This window comes from Haliaeetus albicilla, chromosome 12 (genome assembly GCF_947461875.1).
Source record: "Haliaeetus albicilla chromosome 12, bHalAlb1.1, whole genome shotgun sequence".
Lineage (NCBI taxonomy): Eukaryota > Metazoa > Chordata > Aves > Accipitriformes > Accipitridae > Haliaeetus > Haliaeetus albicilla.
Window position 1 is genome coordinate 12,360,809 of NC_091494.1, and position 24,034 is coordinate 12,384,842.

Consider the following 24,034-nt stretch of genomic DNA (forward strand, 5'->3'; position numbering starts at 1 on the left):
AGTCATATGACCCTGCCCAGACGTGCTGCATATTCTGACTCATTGACAGAAATGGAAAACTACAGGCTGGTTCTATCCCTGTGCTTTTGTTGGACATGACACACAGTTAAATGGGAATACTTTTCTTAAATTTCCTCCATGCCCTTTTTTTTTTTTTTAATATATATATGAATGAAATAGATCACTGAGACAACTGCAAAAATACTTTTGAAAGTATTTGCAGTTCTCTGCTGACAGTCTTACTGCAGAATCTCACTTTACATGAATGTGAGCTTCTGCATGGGAGGGCAGACAGAATGCAGCTGAGACAGAAGCATTGTGTACGGTACGAGCTCAGGCCTGGCACCAACTTTAGGACAATGTTTTCAAGAATGCACATACACAATTGCCTTTATATAAAAGTAACTGATAATTGCAGTTGAGCACACAAGTGACCTGCTAAGTGTCTAGCTGAACTCATATGTATGCAACGGAGTGGGTCAATTTAATCAAATTTTAGTATGATTTTTTTCCACAGTCAGTCTCTAGATGTCTTTATGGTTAAAGTAATTGTGTACAGAAATAAAAAGTAGATCTGTGTCTCCATTTCATGTGCATTTCTAAATGTGTTGGTTTGGGGGTCTGATCCTTGATATGCCTGTCACAATCTTAATTTTTAAAATAGAGTAGGATATGGATGCTTAGGTGCACTGTCAAGATACTGTAAAAGTCACTTTGTTACTGTTTGTGAAGTGCTTTGACAATAAATGTACTGATGAAATATTCTTGCTCTTCTCAGTTACTACTTAAGGGCTATGAATGACAAAAGAATGTGTGGGGACGGCAGAGGATTCCAATTCATCTCTTAAGCAGTAGAGAGCTGGATTTAACTATCATTTAGGGTCATTTCTCCCACCTCCCCCCAATCACACATTTGACAAGTCTTTCTGAACATGAGTAATGCAGAGTTTGTGTATGTGTAGTGCATTGTAAATCTAGTGCTACATCCACGGTGCAAAAGAATATTTGCATCTTTCTTTCTTTTTACTTAACAGGAAGAATATGTGCAAGAAGGAATTAGATGGACGCCAATAGATTACTTTAACAACAAAATAGTGTGTGACCTTATAGAGAACAAAGTGGTAAGTATTTAGAACAAACAGATGGAAAAAACAAGATTTTTCTCTAAAATATTTGGGCAACTGCTTTGCTGTCAATGTTCATGGGAAAAATGCAAATACTGTTGTTCAGTTACTGAGTCATACTAAGCCTATATATAAAGTTTTACATAAGATGTCTTATAGGAGCTCTAAGATATATGTCATCTAAGATAGCGGCCAAAAAGAGAACCATAAGATAGTGTGATTGATGTGTGAATAAAAAATATAACGATGGAAACTAAAATTTTATCCACCTAAATTTATAATGAATTTCATGACATATTCTACTGTACATCAGATAAGGCTCTCTGTGTGTCCCTGGGGGATGTATTTCAGTTTGGGGAAGCTACAATACCAGTTTCCTTTGAGGTACTGTTGCAAATTAAGCAGAAACAAGTGAAGAGGAAGTATTATGAAGTGTTGTAGATAAAATAAGTATTGTGTCTTTGCTCCACAAAATGTTCTGCAGTTTAAAGTCTTCATGTTCTGATTTGGGGTGACAATAAATGTTGAGTTGTCCTTTAGGACAGAAGTAGGTTGTTTTTCAGCTAGTTCTTTGTTCCCATGTAAGCCAGATAATTTTAACAGTAGTTCAAGTACTATAGTGCCTTGCGCTTAAATGCACATCAGATTTTGCCCATCTCCTATCTGTATCAGGATAACTAGGAAGAGGATAAGATTTCTGTCACAATCTTAGATATTTAGCTCTAAGTTTGTCAAACTACAGCATGTGAGTTTAAATATTTACCTCAGACATGGGTTTATTTTTTGGTGGAATGAGAAAGTTTTCAATTCCTTCACAAAGCAATCTTCTAAAACAAATGTTGGGCATTCTGGGTTTTTTTTGTTTTATTTGTTTTTAACAGCAATCATTGTTTTCCCCATCGTTTCCCACTGTCACTATCAGAGTGACATCTCTCCTTAAACTATTTGCATGCTTGTGTACAAATTAATCTCTACTCTGAACTCTACTGATTGCGGGGTGGGGTGGGGAATTCTTCCTGCTGTGACTCTGCTCTTAGTGTTTATGTAGCAAAGATAATTTTTGTTTGGAGGGAAAAACTGGCATCAATTTTTTTTCCTCACTTCTTTTGCTGTTTTTGTTATTCTCCAATGTGTTAGAATCCCCCAGGGATTATGAGCATTTTAGATGATGTGTGTGCCACAATGCATGCAGTGGGAGAAGGAGCTGACCAAACACTGCTTCAAAAACTCCAGATGCAGATTGGGACTCATGAACATTTCAACAGCTGGAACCAGGGATTTATCATTCATCATTATGCTGGAAAGGTAATGTGGAAAAACATCACTGAATTCTGTGTAATGTATTTATAAAGAAAAAGAATGGTAATGAAAGGAAGGGGGAAGCCCTGTAGAGGGCTGTTTTGATTTTAAATAGCCAGATTATCTCAGGAGACAGTGTCCTCCTTTCACAATGTAGGAAGCTTAGAACAAATATGCCCTAATGTATGTCCCTTACTTAGGAGAGAGATGAGTCTGGGCCTTGCTGCTATCAAACATACTAACCAGAACTTAATATTAAATGCAATAAATAAATGCCCCTTGTCTTTTATTAATGATAATCTTAATTGTTGGTTATAGTAGCAGTAACTGTAAAGAATTCATATATAAAAATGATCCTTAGGTAATGATATACCAATAAAACTGGGAATGTAACGTACAGTTCTATCTTCTTTGGGTATATTTTTTAGACTATCAATGATTTCCTGAAGTTAATAACAGTAAACTCTTATTATGCAAAAATTTTTCTTCAATAAAATTCAGTATTAAATTCACTTGTGTCATATTGTAGTCACTAGGTCCATAACAGTCTTTTTCACTGAATTTAAAGATATGGATGAAATTTCTTTGTTTGTTGTGAAAGAGTTAACTGATAATATATGCAAGAATTTAGTGATCATTGTAGTATCTTTAAGTTATACCAGACTAACCAAAAAGTTCAGAACAGCTACTGATGAGGACAGAATTTAAATTTTCTTTAATTATTGGGTTCTCAACTTACCACAAACAATCAATTTCCACCTTGGCCCAGGTATCTTATGATATGGATGGATTCTGCGAGAGAAATCGGGATGTTCTTTTCATGGACTTGATTGAACTCATGCAGAGCAGTGATTTGTACGTAAGCAAAACTTGCTTAAAGCTAGGAATAACGTGTTAGTTCAAATGGATGCAGAAGGCCTGACTTCTCTACTTCACAACTTGTGAACTCATTTGTGGAAATAAAACATCACTGCAGTATAACAGTATCACTTGCATTATATTGACCTTAATTTTCTGCAAATCTGAATAAGTAAGGTACTGCAGTGTCAGGATCAAATGGTATAATGACAGCCATTTGTTTTGGCCTCAAAAAAGGCCATCAGTGATTTGGCATTCTCTCAAAACAGGCACTGTTTTAACATATAAAGTAACTTTTTTTTGTTATGTATTTTAATGAATTGATGCTTACTTTTTAAGAAGCGTGTGTTTCTTTGAGTCTAGAAGTCTGGTATTGTGTCTTCCAAGGCTCGCTAAAGTAGCAAGGGATCTCTATGAGGAATGAAGCTTATGGAAAATACTAATCTTAAAATAGATTTGATAGAACTCCAGATTAATAGAAATAGCTATTTATATTCTGCTCAACTATCAACTTTTACAGCATACTCCTTGACATTCATGCATTGAATTGTCTTTCTATGCCAACACTATTTTATTAATTCTTTCCTAGGCCTTTTATAAAGGCTCTGTTTCCTGAAAATCTTCAAGTGGACAAGAAGGGCCGTCCTACCACTGCGGGCAGTAAAATCAAAGTATGTCTAGTATGTGCATATTTGGGTGTGTGTTTGTGTATGGATACCTATATATATAAAAAAAAAAAAAAGTAGTCTTTGCTGTTTTTTACTGTCCAGACATTTTTAAAAGTAGACATCAGGAGTATCTTGATTGCAAAGCGATGCATTTTTTAAGCTGTTAGAATCATGTTTTGCCTAGCATCACTGTTCATTAAATGTTTTGTTCAGCTGCATTCTACAGCAGTGAATTTTCCAAACGAGCAATTGATGGTAGTGATAATAGTACTTGCATGTGCATAATGAATGAGCCCCTTCACTCAGCCACTTGATGTCCTACAATTAACTACAGATAACTGGTCTCTTTATAGTGCAGAAATGCAGTGGGGCCTGATCCAACGCCCACTGAAGTCAACAGAAGTCTTTCTACTGACCATAATGTGCATTGAATAATGCAAGGGTTAGAAGGCAAGCATCTTTTTGGAGACCGGTTGTAAAATATACTCTTACATTACACACTTGCAGGCTTTGGAAATCGATATTTTATCAACCTCTTTCCTCATATTTCACCCTGACAGTCAAGTTCACCTGAGGCATTCCTTGTCACTCCATATTTTTATATATTAGTTTAAAAATAGAATATGTAGCTGGAGATAATGGTGCCTTTTATTTACTGATAAATTTTTCATGAGGTGCATATTATCCCAAGACACTTTGGTTGTTCTGGAGAAAGACCAAAGTCAACTGGATCCAGTTAACTGCATCATCAGCAAATGGTTGATAATTTTTAGAATTCTCTCACAGGTTTTCCCTCAATTTTACAGAAACAAGCAAATGACCTTGTTGGCACCCTGATGAAGTGTACACCCCATTACATCCGCTGCATCAAACCAAATGAAACAAAGAAGTCTCGAGACTGGGAGGAGAGCAGGTATGGATAAGCAGAGTATGTGGTGAGAAACAGTGCTAATAGTCAAAAGAAGCCACAAAAATTTATCATTTGTAACCATACAGCCTACAGACAAACAGAACTAGATACTCTAAAACCTTCAGAAATGAAATGTGGCATGACCTCTCCTAAACTGTGAAGATAAGCTGTGGTCACTTGGTCTAAATCAGCAGTTAGGATATGCAGTTCTTAGCTTTTCTCATATCAGTTATGAATAATCAACATTTGTATAACAGTAACGCAGTCAGTACATTAAAGACTCAGTTTTCCATGCAGAATTTGCACACCAAATGCATTATACGTCAGTTCTAAGTTTTGCTTTATGCTTTGGAAACAGCTTCTATTACATAGCTAGAAAGCCAGCATGATGTCTGTATCTGCTTTGGTGTATCAAACTTATTGAAAAGGCTTTATAGCCAAGAATGTAGAAGGTTCCTTTTTCACTTCTTGACTTTTAAGTTTCATTAGGCAACTCCTTAAAGAGAAGTCAGTAGAATATCATACCGTGTGGTTATATAGACATTAAATAGATGTCTAAATCATCAGTTTGGTTTATCGCATCTGTTTTAAGGCATCTTTAACTATATCATGCTTTATAGCATCTTCCTATTATCTGAAAAAAGATACTCTTCTTTTTTGCACTGAGGTAGGTCATCAGTCCGTTATGTATACTATGTGAGGTCCTAATATAGGTAACATTTATTACTATATACCAAGTACTTTTGGTATTGTTAAAAGTGCTGATAAAGCAAGTGGTTATTTTTATCACAGTGAAACAACTTGCAAAGTTTGATAGAAAGCATTCTTGACCATATCAACAACACACCAGAATTCACTTCCTGCCATTTGGCATGCAGACTAGCACAATTAGATGCAGATGTAGAGCACTTACAGAAGCCACAATTGGGACTGCATTTGAAAGTGTCATTTAGGTCTTGGCAGTAAATGTAGACCCTCTTTCTCTAGCTTTTCCACCCCTGAAAATCCTACTATGCAGCACTTAATTTTCCACTGACACTGGGGACGACCAAAGGAGGAAAGTCTAAAACTTTTAACTGTATAAGTTGAGGGGCTTTAAAAATCATTTACATATTGAAAAACAGGCCTATTATTGTGGAAGGTGTTGCTAGGAAACCAGTGACACAAACAAACAAAAACCTAGTCTTGAGAAAAGGCCAGCTTTCAGGAAACCCCTTTTGGAGCAAAAACGGGCAAGATTTCTTCTTGTTTTCCCATAATGAGGATGATATTTGGCAAATGCAGCAGCTACTGATAACAAATGAAATACAAAGGATTGTAGACTATCAAACTCAGACACAAAGGGAAGTAGTTCTTATAATGGTAATCCTTCATCCCTGTTTAAAAATCCTAACATTCTCTCCCATTTCAAACTACGATTTCCCATAAGTTATACTAGAACCTCACATAGGATACCTATGCTGTAGCAGTTAGTGACATGTCTGGGGAAAAGAAATTTATATGCATATGACAACTCAAACAAGCTTAATTTTGTTGTTTCACAATTTTACTGTGAGAAAGTTCTGTGTTGAGGGAAATACAAAACATAACTGAGTTTACGTGATACTTTGCTGAATGTTTGTTTAGGGTTTTTTTTGTTGTTGTTTTCTTTTGTGATCACATAATGCTGTATCATATACACATGCTGCCATAGTCAATGTGATGAGAATAGTATATCTAATCTGCTTATTAGTAGCATGCTACTAGATGGTGAAAATGTTACTAAAAAAGGAAAAAAAAACCCTTTACAAAGCTTGTCTTACTTCATGCTCGCAGAAGCCACGTCATTCCAGCTTTGTACTGCTGTTGAATAATTCCAGAATATTTAGCGCTGAAACATAGACCTTGTGTAATATCTAAACCTTGTATAATACCTTAGTTATTCCAAAAATTGAGGTGTTCTTGAAATGTGTTTTTGTTCAGGTCCTGGCACAGCCACTTGGACTTGTATTCAAAATTGCTGCATTAGCTGAATTCCCAGACCCTGACCTGCTTGAGGTTGATGCCTGGAGGGAGATTTTCAGTGTGCCTTTTCTCAGAAAGAAAAGGGAAAACAGAAAAATGTCTCAAATTCCCTGTTGCTGGACACTAGTACTGGCAGGACAGTAAAGAAAATGGGAGTAATGCTCCAGTGCATTATTCCAGATGTGAACAGGCGGAAAAGCTATAAACAGGAAAATGTATTTTTGTCCACCAACTTTCTACTGTACCAGAATTCTTGGAGTGGGTACAAAATACACTTTATTCCTTGAACACAGCAAGATTAAAATGTGCAGTATTCTTTATTATAAGCTAAAAGAGCACTATTACTCATCATTTAGTCAAACACCTCTTGTAAGTGTTGTTTAAAAAGAAGAAATAACTGAAAGGCTTTTGTCATTTGTAGCATGGGATTTCAAAAGTTTTTTCCCCTTATACTATGAGTCATGTGAAAAGAATGTCTAAACCAAAAAAAAGGGGGGGTGTCAATGGGCAATGCACTTTCTATTGAAATTTAACATTTCAAAATAGCTAGAGAAATAATACTGAATTAACAGAGTTTTTCAGGATTTGAAAAATCTTTTGTAAAATCAGAGAAATAGTAAGCAAAACAAAATTAAATGGCACCTTACAGGCTTACTTTTTTGATGATATGTAAAGAAATGCTCTTTTATATACTCTTTGTTAAACTTGCAGAACTAAAATCTTAACAACTTATATTTCTGACTGAATGCTAAACCTTCTATAATTTGCCCTATAAAAGAACAGCAACAGAAGCCTCTGAACACCACATTTCAGAATTAAAAACTGACATTGCCTCTTCCAGCCACATGACTTAGATGAGGAAATTAAGGAAATGCAAAGGAAAACAACAAGTCATACATTGTTAAGGAAGCTAACTGAAATTCTTCAAATCTCTAAGCATTACATAGTAGACTAGCAGGATATGTAAGAAGCAACATAAACTAATGGACCACAGCTCCAGAAAGAGGAAAAGGTGCCAAAAGGAAGCCTTTTTTCTTTTGGGGTTTTCCTGCTTTGAGATGCATGGGGACATATTTGTTCCCTGTTTAGAACCTAAATGAATGTGTTTTGGATGAGGGAACCTTAATGGTGTTTGGATAATGGTGTTTCAGTTTGCATGTGCAGCAGAGTCCCTCCACAGCCATTAACACTTTCTGTGGGACTAGTACCAACTCAGTTTTTGTTTGTAATTAAAGTATGCCATGAACAAGCTTACCAGGCATGCTTTGGCCAGTCTTTTGCCTATCCTCAAATCCTTCCTTTGCAGCATGGTAAAATTAGGAGGAACACTAGCTCTTCATGAATATACTGTCCTGGCTTTCTTCTTTCTGATTCTTCCTGTAATGAAAGTTTGGCATCTGGGGCTTTCTGCAGCCACCAGATTTGGTCCTTTCTCCAGAACAACCAAAAAAGAGCTACTGTGTGCTACTGTTGATATTTGAGCTAGGTAAAACATAGATGAAACCTACAATAAAAGAACACAAAACAATTTCCCACTCCCTTGGATGCCAGCTATATAATTGTATAGTTAACAGTTACTTGGCCTTTTATGGGTAATAATATTACTTAAGAAACTTATATATAAATTAGTTAGGAGATGGGAAGTTAAACTAGGAAAAAATGCTAAGGTAAACTTGCTATGTATATTTCAGTAACGTAGTCTACCTGCCTTGAATATTTTTCCTACCATGCAGTGTGCATGCATAGTAATGTGCAAGAATTCCTATACCTGTGCATGAATTTTGGAAGTCAATAGTCTTTAAACATGATGCGGACCTCAATATATAAAAAGAATACCTCGATCCACAAATATGCTGAAATAAAATAGATTGTAAATCTTGCATTGTTTTTGTCCACAGGGTAAAACATCAGGTGGAATACTTGGGTCTGAAAGAAAATATTCGAGTAAGAAGAGCTGGCTATGCTTACAGGCGGGTTTTCAAGAAGTTTTTGCAGAGGTAAGGTAATACTCATTTTGAAGTATTGCAGCACAGTTGATTATATGATGAGGAGGAAAACAAGAAGTTGCAAGTTTTGAAAGCTGCTCATTTCCCACTTACCCTTTCCATTTTCACCCATTTACCTTGCTCAGGATCTAGGTTACACAGAGATTTGAAAGTGTCTTGAAGACTGGCTTTATGTCTTTGAAAGTCTTTTCATTTTTCTGTAAACTTGCCTAAGACCTCAGTTCTTTTTGTACTGCTATGAGAGGGTTCCTCAAAATTAAAAAGATTTAAGGGGACTTAGAGTTATGAGGTGCAGAGCCTGGAATCTGAGTGTCTAAGTGCTAGCCTGTGTTTAAAATGTTACTGCTCTCGCTCTCCCAACTCTTTTTTCCCAATGACAGAACATAGGTAAAGAAATACAGGCCTGCCATTCAGCCATTTCAGCATAAAGAGTAACCTTAGCTTAAATTGCGCATTGTATCCTTCCACTGGTGTTCAAACAGCTGGGAATGGTTACAACTCAAACCACTGCAGCTGCTCAGTGAATGAAAGCAAGTCAGAGCTCTGTAAGACCCATCCTTTTTTCAGTGTCTTAGGACCAGCTGTTAAGATTATTAACTACCTCCACTAGCTAATGAAATCCTCTTAAATAAGAGGAATTTCAAGATTCTTACAACACTCAGCTTCTGTTTTTTAGAAAATTGAGACATACAGCTAATAAATGCCCAAACTGGGGCATTATATGACAAATAGCTTTTGTTGGAAGTCTTTGTGTTACGTTTGAGAATATAAAACAAAAAATCCAGTCAGTTGTTGCAAGCAATGGAGTATAATTAATGAGACAACCCAGAACAAAGCCACTGATAATGCTCCATGATAATACAGAGAATGTTTTAATCATCTAGTAATAGACAGATATCTTAAAGTATGGAACAATTTTAAATCCCTTTTTCTTCACAATCTTCAAGTCCAGACATATAAACATGAATATGCATCAGGTTGCATTACTTAACACAGTCTGTTGCTGAGACAGCATAAGAGGTTAATAATGTGTATTAAATCTAGCCTCCACTGTTGTTGAATACTGATTGTGAGGGCTCTGCAGGTCTAGAAATCTGCCTGAGAGGCCTGCACAAAGGAAAGCTACATGGTACTTCTAGAAGGTGAATAGATTTCTATACTTCACTTCATATGTAGAGATCCACAGGCAACTGAAACCATTCTTTATGGAATTCATCCGTTTGTTTCAAATTAGTCTTGTTAAATTTAATATTTTGTTATGAGTAAAACTCTTCCTGTAACCTTTCCATTCACAGTTCCCTAGCATCCAGAACAAGCTCTGTTCTGACACCCTGAGTCAGTGTGAGTAAAAGTGGCTGAGGCATGGGATGGACAGGAAATGCATGCTTGTACACTTGTTTTCATTGGGTGTTCCTTGGCAGCTCCATATAAGTGGAGATTTCTGGGCTGAATAGACTTTTATGTACAAAATTTACATTTGCATGCAAAAAGCCACAGTCATTCAAAAGGCCTATGTGTTTCAAAGCATAACCAATCTGAAAGCTGAACTCCATACTCACATATTTAGATGTAGGACCTAACTGCTTACTGTGAATTTGTAATAGATAATTTGGGGGGGGCAGTCATGATTTGAAGTTGTTTCAGAAGCATTTTAAGAACACATTTAGTACTTGTGCTGAAATCCTCCGTAAGGTCAAATTACAGAAGCTTGAAAAACCTAGATACATGGATAGTGACATGACCAGTTTAATGGGAAGTGTGCACAGTACATTAGAAGAAAGTGCTATTTCTAAACAGCAGTGAACAATGATAGAATTGTCATGTTATAAAATTGTGAAATGCTTAATTGGTGCATGTTATAGAGTAATCTGTTTCTTCTGCCCTGTAGACTTGTCACACCAGAAAACATATGAAGTTAATTTGAGTTTATGAAAAAGGAGAATTTCAGCTCTGTTCTTATTTTGTACCCGGGAGCTTTACTTATATTAAAAGATCTTAAGTCATGTTTTTTCCTGTGCCCTCCTTTACAGCTCAGAAGATGTAGGAAAGAATTCCTAACATGCTGAGATGTAGTGTCAAATTCTGTTGTGTGGAAGATAGCAGTTTCAAATGCCTTTATTAACATCAGCTCCTTTAAATTCAGACTTGCTTAGACCCACCTATACAACTATACTGTTGGTGGTACTTGATGACCTGCAAAAGAAGCTGTTAAATAAGTTGGGAGTTACTTTAACTTACAACTCCTTACTAGGTTGCATCTATTTATTCCATAATACTGATAAGTTACATAAATACATGTGTACACATTGTCTGTAAACATAGATTATGTATAATATACTCTTTTGTGTAAGAGCTACTTTGTTACACTGTCATGCGTAGTACCTGGGCATGTTAACTAATAATAGATTTGAATGTGATTAACATCAGTAGATCCTTTTGAATCCTACTGAATTATTCATAAGTTAGCTTTCTCTTTGCATATACTTGCTATTCAGAGGTGTTTGGTTTTTGTGATACATTCCTTTTTAACTGTTTGCTATTTTTCTTTGTGTGGTATTGTTATTTAAGTTGCATGACACCGTTTCTGCTTCCTGGCTGGATAACATTTTAGATATGACAAGAATGAGCAATGAAGATTCCCTTAATGAATTTTCTAAACTCCTTGTGTGATTTTTTTGAGAACATTTTATTATGAGCTGCTTAAATCTTCTTAAGAAACAAGGACTTGGGAATTACAATAAACTGAACTCCATACTTTATCACTTTTTTCATTAGTTGAATAGTTTTACTAATAAGCATGATTTAGTTTATATAACTCAAGTATGTTTAAGGCATTAAAAAAATTGTCAAGAGTAAAGAACATAAAATATTTAGGGGACAATTTTGTCACAACATATTTAGCTGTTGTCCAGTCCATTGTCAGAGGGGTCTAAATAGCTGCTGTTAGAGAAGTTGCTTATCCACAGACACAGAGACAGCTAAAGCCCATCGGTGCTCCTTGGTGGGCAGTGGAACAAGGCAGCTTTGTAACTCCAGCCTGGCAGTTCCAAAAGCCCACATTAAGCCTGAAAAAGCAGACAGTTTAAAAGGGGCTGCAACCTGGCATCCACCTCATTTTCAAGGCTTAAAGAGAATACCCCGAGACAAAAGACCACGCACCTCTTCCTATCAAAGACTGGTTATTATAGCACTGCCCTGCCTCCTTCCCTAGCCCTTCATCTGGTCGGTTCCCAGTGTTCCCTCTAGGTAGCACCAACTTCACTGTATCTTCTCTCTTGTACTGGAGGCCAAGCCAAAGGCTTTCTGGGATAAAGCCAAGAATGGCTCCTTGCTAAATGCAGACCAGCTGTTGAACAGGTGGGTTAGGAACATGAGCTGGCCACTTGCTTAGAAACAGAAAAGGCCTTTGTAAGAATAAGACAGACAGAGAAGGCTTGAGTGGGAAATTGGCCACATGCTTGGGAATGAATCTAGAATACCAAGGATGTAGGTATTTAAATCTGGACCATAAGTCATTACTAGTAAATAGCCTTGCCCTGGACTTGAGATTGCAGCTGAACTTCTGTAATTAACTACTGCAGTTACCAAATAATAACTTAGCATCTGGAAATGGGAGACTCCTGGACACTTGTGCTCATTGCAGTTGTTTGGTCTTGCTAAACAAGTAACATCTTAATAACCGTGCATCTTCCCACACTCCAAGTTTCTGTAAGTCCTGCTGAAATTGTCAACCCTTCCTCCAGGGTAATACTGACTAAGAGTCAGTGGTATTCTGCTGCTGCTGTTTGATGTCAGGTTTTAATCTCTTCTTCTTTGTCATTAAGGTATGCCATTCTGACCAAAGCAACCTGGCCTTCCTGGAAAGGAGAAGAGAAACAAGGAGTTCTCCACCTTCTTCAGTCAGTCAACATGGAACCTGACCAATACCAGCTTGGTAAATCCAAAGTCTTCATCAAAGCTCCAGAGTCTGTAAGTGTGGCAGAACATGAGTCTTTACACATGAAACTATTTTGCTGAAATAAAAGGCCTGCCGACTCAGAAGTTGAGCATGATATCTGCTAAGGTGGGAGAAGTGTAAGAATGTAAGTCAAGCTGGGCAGGTCTGTCACAGGTGCCTCAAGGCTGTACAGTGATTTTAGGCACTTTTATAATGGGCATAGTACATAAGGACCCTGCACGATTTTGACACTGATACGAGGAGCATTAAATGCATCAAGAACGAGAGATAGTATACAAAGATGCTTCGGTGTCAGGTACCACATGGTGACATTCCATCAGAGAATCTGTCATATGAAGAAATATCATGGCATGAAAACATATCTATGACCATTAGCCCAAGAAAATAGGTCATCGTCTCAGTACAAGAACTACTGATGAAAATAGAATAGTCCCCAGTTATAGCTGTTACGCATCATTGAGTAAATCAATGTTCCAGAATGGTTGCAACTTGAAATCCCATTCAAAGAGAACATTAGGGAGGCATCACAAGGCTGGTTTTATCCTGTGGCTGCTAAACTGCACAAAATCTGTTGGAAAAAAGTCATCTTATATTACTATTGAGGAAAGTTGGCAAGGAAAAAACTATGCTCTACTCACCATCATGTATTCCTTATTTATCAGAAGCAATGAGGCTTAGTTTATATAGCATACCTTGCAGTTGAGCACTAGGTAGTTTCTTGGTGCTTTACCTGAAGTTACATACCAAAATAAAAGCAGAACACTTCTATTGCTATAATTTTCTTTTCTGGAAATGTATTTTTGCTCTGTAGAACAACAGTAATTCAGGCAATGACACTGCTCTGCCTAATCACACAGGAGTCTGTTAAAGAGAAAAAGATAATACTTCTCCAAGTTGTAATAGAAATTGTGTTGTTTCTACCATAAATAGGGTAAGATAGTATCATCTCTGTTCAGGAATGGGACTTGACTTTCCTGCCATCTGAGAGACATGTTTGTATAATAAAGTGTACGGTGTTCAAGATGCAGGTTATTAGAATGCTTTGGTGCATGTTGGCAGAGCAGGAAAGTCTAGTATAGGATTAATCCTACTTAGTCATTGCAAGCAACACCTTAGCTAGCCAGTTATGAGGAAGTGTGAGCTTTATCTGCCTGGCTTTGTAGCACAGGTGTCATGACTGGACAGACCAGGGAGCCGTGTTTAATTCAAAATTCCCTCGGGCTAAATTAAGGTGAAATGACATCAAACAATCAGTTAAATATTTTATTCATGACAGAAGTAAACTGAACTGGGGAGGCCTAATAGTAGGTGGCGGAGTTTCTCACAACAGGAATTGGCATGAGACTACTTCTGTAAATCTTGTAACCCAGGGTAACCATATACATCAATTCAGGGAATAAGGAGATCCCTCCCGTTGAGTCATGAGGTTCAGAGCAGACCCCCTTGCTTTCTACACTCCTCCTCAGAGAAAGGCCCAGGGGCGGCTGGATCCGCTCTTAGTCTCAGACTTGGTCAACAGTTTTATGTCTTAGAGGGATGAAGTGCAGGGATTGTGGAAAAGGAAAGAGAGAAGATGACGGAGACATTTCACCAGTCCTGGGTCCGGCATTGGTTCAGTCAGCCGAGGGGGTCCAGTCCCCGTGGGCTTGCGCACCCGGGGCTTCGGTTTGTGTCCTTCTCCGGGTGGGCACCCGCACTCGTCAGGTTAATGAGCAGTTTGTGAGCCTTTGGGCTTGGGAGTCGTTTGGGGAGTAACTTCTCCTTCCCTGCAGAGGTGGCCGTTGTTTGATCTTTGTATCAGAACAGCTTATCAGAACAGGGAGCTGCGCACCCTCCAGCGCGCCCTCCCCCTCCTGTTGCTGCTGTCTGAGCTGATGGGCTTTTCACCTTGGTTCCTTGCTGTGCAGGGTTTGTCTTTGAGCAGAACTTGTCCCACCACAATGTTTGGGACATTAACTCTTTCAGTCTCTCACAACGGGCCATAATTTATTTCTTAAGATTATTGGGGAGTTTTATCTTACAAAGTCAGTGCAATAGCCTTGGACGTTAGCAGATCTCTTTGATATCTTTTCTTGTGACATTACACTTGTGACTTTCAGTCCTTTACTGATGCCCTCAAGTTTATTATAGAGTGGTGGCAATTACATATCCTGGTCAAGTATCTATTTGAATTAATACAGACAACTTAGTTGCTTGTAAGTACAAGGAACCAGAATTAGTAATTTAAGCAACATCTTCCAGTCCTGTGTTCATTATCTTACACTGTAGCAAGCCTAATTTTCTTGTTTTCACTGTGAAATTATTTTGCATCCATGCTGTTCATTGCAGGCAGTTACAAACCAAATACAATCTCAGTTTGGGAGATAAACAGTTAAGGGTAGAAACCAAAATAATTTTTGCATGAGGGATGTTTTCTCAATGTTATGCTGCTTTATGGATAAATCAATCCAAAATTTAAAAGTATTTTTGTTTTCAGTTTTATGTAGTAAGTCATATAAGGAGCTATCTTCCTTTCCTGGCTGTTGAAATCCCCTAAGCTTGGTATGTTTGTCCTTTATAAGAGCAGATTTTCAGCAGCCATATCTTCACCAACGGGGTGGGTCTTATTCTTGGTTTTCTCTTTTTCAGAGAAAGAAATGAAATAATTTGCTGGTGTCCATCTTCTGTTTAATAGCCAAGTGGCAAGTGCTTACATGGGATTGATGGATCTAGTTCCTCTTCACTCTGAAGAGGCCAAAACACTAATATTCTGTATCCCAACTTCATATGGTACTAGGTTGTTTCCAAGAGGAAGAAATTGTTTTCCAGTGGATGCCTCTTCCCATTTCAATGCGTTTTTGTGATACTAAGTCCTGGTTGCATGTATATGCCATGTGAGTTTTACTGAAGGGCAGTTCTGCAGGTTAAGGCAACATGAGGTTGACTGGAAATAGTAAAACTTTTTTGAGTTGCATTTTGATTTTAATTTAAATTAATGCTTCCAATTACTGTATACATTTTCTTTAATTTTTTTTTTAAAGCCATGAAATTCATTTTTTAAAAAGTACTAAAAATAGACTGGACCTTTTTCATTTTAAGTTGAAAAATTTTCTATGAGCTGAATATTCTAAAGCTTGATTTATATCTTTTAGTATCAAAACCAATCAGCTCTCATATTACTAAAGTATTGGCTAGGGTTATATTACTTTTGAGAAAAACAATCTTTTAGATGGTGAATGAAAATTTTTCTTTCTACCACCAAAGAGAGCAGCTGTCGTGGTTAATCAGATGAAAAATACTTGATTTGCTCAGGAGTGTGAGGGGAGGCTTTATAATACATAATTTATGAACGAGTTTATGCAGTATTTTTATTTTATAACTTACGAACCATATTTTAACTCAATTTTTTCATTAAACTTCCTTAATTGTGACCTTCAACTGCAGGTGATAGACTATTTTGCATTGAGATTTTGCAATTAGCATTATTGTTAGAGAAATAAATGCTGAGTGTTCATGAGAGACAACATCAATATTGTTACTGTAACCTGAATTGCATCAGGGCTTGATCATGCGCCTGCTGAAGCTGAGGAAGTTTTTGCATCAGGAGCATTAATGCCTGTCTGCTGAAATCCTATCTAGTGCTTGTGTGTTTGTGTAGAGATTTTTTTTTTTTTTAATAAGTTTGCTGTAGATGGAGAGTTGCCAACTGTGAAATAAGGTTTTATGGGTGGTAGAAAGGAGGCTTCATTATTTACATTTCCATCAAACACCTGAATAAATAACTCTGTACAAGAGCAAGTGAGGTTCTGCGGAAACGGTTTGCACTAGATCAAGTTTCCTTTTTAAGATCAATATGAACAACAGTATTTTTCTAGATATCCATGGTTTAGGGCAGCAAATTTAAGAAAGGATCCTAAAGCTCAGGTTTGCTTCTTGATACACCTGTTTTTACTAATTTTATCTCACTTGAAAGCTAAAAAAAAAAAAAAGTCTTGATGAGTATTTAACACACAGTAGAAGGAAATAATAAGGAAAAGTCGTGTCGGTGGACTGATTTAGTACTGTAATTGTTAGCCAAATGCTTGTGCTTCTGATTATACAAGAAAACATTTAACTAAACTTAAAGTATGTAAAAGGCTCTAGTGAAATATGGTGTATTCTACAGTAATTATGAAGTTACTCTAATGCATTTAATTTACATATATTCTAGTGGGACCTGGGAGATTCTCAAAAAAGGGGATGCACCTTCCCTTCCTGTTTTGATAAATCCGCATTTTCTCTTGAATTCTGACAATACTTTAGACCCAAAAATCTTATTATGTCATACTGAAATACAAGATCATAGTTGTAAATCCTGCAGCCAGCTGACAAACTTCACTGCTGGGAAAAATGGAGCCAGTGGATATAAGAGTATGAAACTCAGACAGGGAGGAAAGTTGCATGTGAATGCAAGTGCATTATGTTACACGTTGCACAGATCCCCGTAGACATGCTAACATTATGACAAGAGGCATATGAATTTTGGAGAATGTGAAGGTGAAGCCTGGATGGATGCCCAGTGGAGAACCTTGAGTAGCTCCAGTAGAATATTTCAGGGAGAATCCATATTCCTCTTCCTTCATCATTGGGTATCAAGATTAATGAGTAGACTGGTAAGAGCCAGAACCACTCAAGCATCAGAAATTTCTTCCAGAAAAGGTTACTTTAACATTCTGATCTCAGATCCCATAGTTGTGGTAGAGGCACCAGCTTGGATCTAGAGTGAAATGCACTGGAAAGTTGTTGAAAGTAAAATACAGCTTTTTCTTGAACTTTTCATGTAAAATGTTTGACCCACCCTACTGTCTCTTTGTACAGCTATTTTTGTTAGAAGAGATGAGGGAGAGGAAGTATGATGGGTATGCCAGGGCCATCCAGAAGGCATGGAGGAAGTATGTGGCCAGGAAAAAATACGTACAGATGAGAGAAGAAGGTAGGTCATAACTTCAGATGACAGATATTTCACACATGGTTCCACGAACAGAAAGAGTGCCACAGGAGATGCAGGAAATCTCTCTCTCTGTAGAGGAAGCCATTGCATTGCAGATGACCATCTAGGAATGACTGCAAATTGTTGGATCCCTAAGGTACCACTGATGAGGTTGGCTGCTCTGCATTTATGGATTTCTTGGTCTACCCAGTGTTTTGCTCTCAAAACAAAGCCAGACCGAGTAGGACAGAGATCAGAGATGTTCCAGGGGAAGTAAAAAAGGAAAAGCTTCCCACAGTTATACAGGACCTAGATGGTCTGTAGATGATACAAATCAATCCAAGGGCTGTAATGCTTAGTTGCATGTGTGACTTGGGTTATGTGAATGAACAACATTCTGGGTTTGGAAGAGTTAATCTTTAGTTTCCAGCAATGACTGAGAAATTCCGTAGTTCTAGAAGTGCTCCCAATTCATCAGAACTGCTGAGCTTGCCATCAGTGTATTTCATTAGGAATGGATTTAATGATCACATGGATCCTTATATAAAGGGTTAGTAGCAGTGCTTCACTGTTTTTTCAGTATTATAAACAACTTGATTATCACTCCTTCCCAAAAAGTTCTGTTTGAAACAGTGAGCTCTTTCAGATCATGGGTTTAGAAAAGCTAGTAAATACTATTAATCAATGTTTACTTTTGGTATTTAAGCATCAGATTTATTGCTGAACAAGAAAGAGAGAAGACGGAACAGCATTAACAGGAATTTTGTGGGAGATTACATAGGCATGGACGACCATCCAGAGCTACGCCAGTTTGTGGGCAAACGGGAGAAGATTGATTTTGCAGACACCGTAACTAAATATGATAGACGGTTTAAGGTAGGTTTAAGAGCAACGTCCACTAATGATTAGTTCTGCTAGGGAGTTACAGATGTCTTTACCATCCTTTAACAGAAACTCCACCATGTTGGTGTCATACCATCTAGGATAGCAGCTTGAAAAAAGTGTCTTCTGAGTTAAAGACACATAGGGAAGCAGTTACACCCTTGTGATCAGACCATGGCCATTGTCAAACCTATTGTCCCAGAGTGAAGGCTTTATGGGACTTGCTGTGCAGAAAGCTACAATAGTTAGGAAATGGGGAACAAAGCTGCTTTCCTGTCCTGTGCAATATGACTCTGAGGTTGTGTGAATTAACCACATCAGTATTTCTTTCACTTAAACCAAAGACTAACAGTATTGCCCCAAATCATAGTACCTTACGTATCTTTGGAATAGCACCACAACATTAGTGCATTGATCTCTGCATAGCTATGTATTTTCAAACATTTTTGTGTTTCAGAGTGTGAAGCGAGATCTTGTCCTCACTCCAAAGTGCATATACCTGATTGGGCGTGAAAAGATAAAGCAGGGTCCAGAGAAAGGCCAAGTGAAGGAAGTCTTAAAGCGAAGGATGGAAGTGGAGAGAATTCTTTCCGTCTCTCTAAGGTCAGTACCTTGAAAATATCTTTACATTGACAGAGAAATTTGTGTAGGACAGTGGGAAATAAGTTGATTGATGAAGGGTGAATTTTCTTAAGCTGTATTAATTGAATCTTGTGAACAAAGAAATCTGTAGCCTTATTTTCATTCCTAGCCCGAGTAAGTGCCTTACAGCAATAGATGTTTATAGCCAGCACACAAACATTTTCTGACGAGTTGTTAAAATGTTTCACTTACACTGGGTCTCACCTGCCTGGTGTGTCCCCCAAAATGTATTCCGTGAAACATATATTTACCATGCACAAGCAGGTTCTGTTAAGTTTTGGCTCAAGCTTGTATCCCAGAAATAATTCTTTCTTACAGAAATACACCTTGTACATGTCCACTGCTTCCTAAAGGGATGTTCTCTCTCTGGTGAGCTACTAAAGCCTTTATTTATAGCTGGATTTCACATCACGTCTGTTGACTGAATGTCAAGCTGTTACAGATGCACGACTAACCAAATCCAACAGGAGTTAAAACTTGAGATTTATTCTTCAGCAAAAGTTAGTTAGAAGTCCGGTAACATTTTATAAAACCACAGGCTCAATGATGTAAAGAGAATTAATACTACACAGCCAACTTGAGAATCCCCAAGATTTAAAGTGATGGCTCAAAACGCGCATATCACTCCTCTAAAAGCTGAGGACTCTCTCCCTCGAGGAGTTACCTCGGGCGGTGCCCCGACCCGAGGGGGAGTCCCCAACTGCAGACCCGCTGCTCCGAGGAGGACTGATTCCCACGTGTCCTCCGGCGTCCTCCGGCGGGACCCCGTCTAAACCCCTGTTGAATCTGACCTGCGGTCATTTAATCCTATTGGCCAAGAGGGTCACCTCGGTGTACCTGGCACATCTCCATTGGCCAGTTCAAATTTCAACCTGCAGCCTCCAGGGTTTCCTTCCCCTTCTCCCTGCCTGGAGAAGTTTTGTTTCCTGCTGGCATGAGGGGGGCGGGGGGGAATGTACTGCCACACAAGCCAATCCCAGATTGCAGGAGATATCTGAGGTGTCCACACAGAGCTGAGAAACCCAGTTAGGTGAGCAAAACCAGGAAGAAACTGCCTATGAGACCAGTGGATTATTGCCTATATCATTTCATCCCTTTGAAGATGAGTGAACAACATCTCTGGATACCTCATTGCAGTTTATCAGAGCTGGTAGCCGAGTGTAATTTAACACAAAAGAATGCCAATCCAGGGCAACAAGTGTACTTTAAATATTGAAATACATTACTATTTTAACAGAATACAAGTCTACACTTGAGTACTCTGTATTGATAGCTACTGCAAAGGTTTTTTGGATATGCTTATAAAATGCCCCCATTAGCGTAGCCAGAAATTTTCTTACAGACATTATTCAGTACTTAAGCAGATTTCATATTTTTCCAGAATTCTTCACAGCCATCAAGATTAGGGAAAGGTCTGCAAGATGTGTCTGCTCACAGTACCGTTTTCAAAACCTGTAGTTTATTTATCATACAACTTTAGAACAGAAGTTGCAACAAAATAACTGTAGTAGATCTGGGTTAAGGATGAGAGTGGAACCTGGCTTTTTAGTGCTCCAAGTTTGAACTGTGTGCTGTGGAAACCTCAAACAGATTGCAGCCAGACACTTGAATTGGGCCTGTAGCATTCCAAAGGCATAGTCACACTGAGTCAGCTAAAAGGACGGCTGCCTGCCAAGTTAGTGAAAGCTGTTACACTCCTCTCACATGTAAATAACAGTTCCACAGAACCTTCTGAAGCAAAACGAAATGTGCTTCTTTCAGAGGAAATATGCATTTTACTTTATTACATATGATCTTACTGGCATCACGGAGTCATGGTGGGATGGCTCCTGTGACTGGAGTGTTGGAATGGAAGGATACAGGCTCTTTCAGAAGGACAGGCGGGGGAGATGTGGAGGGGGTGTCACCCTCTATGTCAATGACCAGCTGGAGTTCACGGTCTGCCTGATGAGGAGCTGACCGAGAGCTTATGTGTCAGGGTTAAATGGAGGGCAGGGACAGGTGACATTATAGTGGGGGTCTGCTACAACTACCTGACCAGGAAGACTGAGCGGATGAGGCACTCTATAGACAGATAGGAGCAGCCTCATGTTCACAAGCCCTGGTCCTCATGGGGGACTTCAGCCACCCCAGTATCTGTTGGAGGGACAGCACAGCAGGGCATAAGCAATCCAAGAAGTTCCTGGAATGCGTTGATTACAACTTCCTTCTCCAAGTGACAGAGAACCCCATGAGGACAGGTGCTATGCTGGACCTCGTTCTCACCAACAAGGAGGAGCTGGTGGGGAATATGAAGCTCAAGGGCAGCCTTGGCTGCAGTGACCATGAAATGGTGGAGTTCAAGATCCTTAGGGCAGTGAGAAGGACGCACAGCAAGCTTGCTACCCTGGACTTCAGGAGAGCAGACTTTGGCCTCTTCAGGGATCTGCTTGGTAGAATACCATGGGATAAAGCCCTGGAGGGAAGAGGGGCCCGGGAAAGCTGGTTAATATGCAAGGATCACCTCCTCCAAGCTCTGGAGCGATGCATCCCAACAAAGAGGAAGTCAGGCAAAATGCCAGGAGGCCTGCATGGATGAACAAGGAGCTCCTGGAAAAATTCAAACACAAAAAGGAAGCCTACAGAGAATGGAAGCAAGGACAAGTAGCGTGGGAGGAATTGTCTGAGCAGCCAGGGATCAGGTTAGGAAAGCTAAAGCCCTGATAGAATTAAATCTGGCCAGGGATGTCAAGGGCAACAAGAAAAGCTTCTATAGGTACATCAGTGATAAAAGGAAGACTAGGGAAAATGTGGGTCCTCTCTGGAAGGAAACAGGAGACCTGGTTACTGGGGACATGGAGAAGGCTGAGGTACTCAATGACTTTTTTGCCTCAGTCTTCACTGGCAAGTGCTCCAGCCACACCACCCAAGTTGCAGAAGACAAAGGCAGGGACTGGGAGAACTAAGAACCATCCACTGCAGGAGAAGATCAGGTTTGAGACCATCTAAGGAACCTGAAGGTGCACAAGTCCATGGGACCTGATGAGGTGCATCCACGGGTCCTGAGGGAAGTGGCAGATGAAGTGGCTGAGCCACTATCCATCATATTTAAGAAGTTGTGGCAGTCCAGGGAACTTCCCATGGACTGGAAAAGAGAAAATGTAACCTCCCTTTTTAAAAAGGGAAAAACAAAAGACCTGGGGAACTATAGGCCAGTCAGTCTTGCCTCTGTGTCCAGCAAGATCATGGAGTGGATCCTCCTGGAAACTATGCTAGGGCACATGGAAAATAAGGAGATGATTGGTGACAGCCAACATGGCTTCACTAAGGGCAAATCCTGCCTGACAAATTCTGTAGCCTTCTACAATGGGGCTACAGCAATGGTGGATAAGGGAAGAACAACTGACATCATCTGCCTGGACTTGTGCAAAGCATTTGACACTGTCCCACACGACATCCTTGTCTCTAAATTGGAGAGACATGGATTTGACGGATGGACCACTCGGTGGATAAGGAATTGGCTGGATGGTCACACTCAGAGTTGTGGTCAACAGCTCGATGTCCAAGTGGAGACCAGCAACAAGTGGTGTTCCTCAGTGGTCAGTAATGGGACCGGCACTGTTTAACGTCTTTGTCGGCGACATGGACAGTGGGATTGAGCACACTGTCAGCAAGTTTCCCAAGGACACCAAGCTGTGTGGTGCGGTTGACACACTGGAGGGAAGGGATGCTATCCAAAGGGACCTTGACAGACTTGAGAGGTGGGCCTGTGTGAACCTCGTGACATTCAACAAGGCAAAGTCCTGCACATGGGTCGGGGCAATCCCAAGCACAAATACAGGCTGGGTGATGAGTGGATTGAGAGCAGCCCAGAGGAGAAGGACTTGGGGGTGTTGGTTGACAAGAAGCTCAACATGACTGGGCAATGTGTGTTTGCAGCCCAGAAAGCCAACCCTGTCCTGGGCTGCATCAAAAGAAGTGTGGCCAGGAGGTTGAGGGAGGTGATTCTCCCCCTGTACTCTGCTCTGGTGGGACCCCACCTGGAATACTGCATTCAGCTCTGAGGCCCCCAGCAAACAACAGACATGGACCTGCTCAAGCAGATCCAGAGGAGGGCTATGAAGATGATCAGGGGGCTGGAGCATCTCTCCTATGAGGATAGGCTGAGAGAGTTGGATTTGTTTAGCCTGGAGAAGAGAAGACTCCAGGGAGACCTTATAGCAGCCTTCCAGTACTTAAAGGGTGCCTACAGGAAAGATGGGGAGGGACTTTTTACAAGGGCATGTAGCGATAGGACAAGGGGTAACTGTTTTACACTGGAATAAGGTAGATTTAGATTAAATATTAGGAAAAAAATCTTTACTGTGAGGGCAGTGAGACACTGGAACAGGTTGCCCAGAGGGGCTGTGGATGCCCCATCACTGGCAGTGTTCAAGGCCAGGTTGGATGGGGCTTTGAGCAACCTGGTCTAGTGGAAGGTGTCCCTGCCCATGGCAGGGGGGGTTGGAACTAGATGATCTTTAAGGTCCCCTCCAACCCAAACCATTTTATGATTATGTCTAATAATGTTTTGAACTTAGCTTATTGATTTTATTTTGTTGTAAAAAACTTTGGGTTAGGTATATGTTAAAAGTAGATTCAGAATTACAAGCTATCAAACTGTCCAGGTATTTCTCCAAAACCAAACCCTAAAAAACCTAGGGGGGCAAGAAGGCTTTTCCCTGTTACTATGTTAGTATGGCCTGAGTTCAAAATG

At 39.4% G+C, this 24,034-nt stretch overlaps 1 protein-coding gene across 2 annotated transcripts in view; it reads left to right on the top strand.

Annotated features, from left to right (window-relative positions):
- The window catches only part of MYO1E (myosin IE), a 98,147-nt gene that overhangs the window by 56,804 nt on the left and 17,309 nt on the right, over nucleotides 1-24,034 (top strand). For both annotated transcript variants that reach the window (XR_011327055.1, XM_069798101.1), the window contains exons 13-22: nucleotides 1,035-1,121; nucleotides 2,262-2,429; nucleotides 3,193-3,278; nucleotides 3,871-3,952; nucleotides 4,756-4,862; nucleotides 8,762-8,860; nucleotides 12,694-12,838; nucleotides 17,664-17,778; nucleotides 18,482-18,651; nucleotides 19,115-19,260. Coding sequence is in view for 1 of the 2 variants with exons in the window: in XM_069798101.1 (XP_069654202.1) it covers nucleotides 1,035-1,121; nucleotides 2,262-2,429; nucleotides 3,193-3,278; nucleotides 3,871-3,952; nucleotides 4,756-4,862; nucleotides 8,762-8,860; nucleotides 12,694-12,838; nucleotides 17,664-17,778; nucleotides 18,482-18,651; nucleotides 19,115-19,260 (1,205 nt within the window). In the remaining variant the exon portion in view is untranslated. The remainder of the gene's footprint in view (nucleotides 1-1,034; nucleotides 1,122-2,261; nucleotides 2,430-3,192; nucleotides 3,279-3,870; nucleotides 3,953-4,755; nucleotides 4,863-8,761; nucleotides 8,861-12,693; nucleotides 12,839-17,663; nucleotides 17,779-18,481; nucleotides 18,652-19,114; nucleotides 19,261-24,034) is intronic.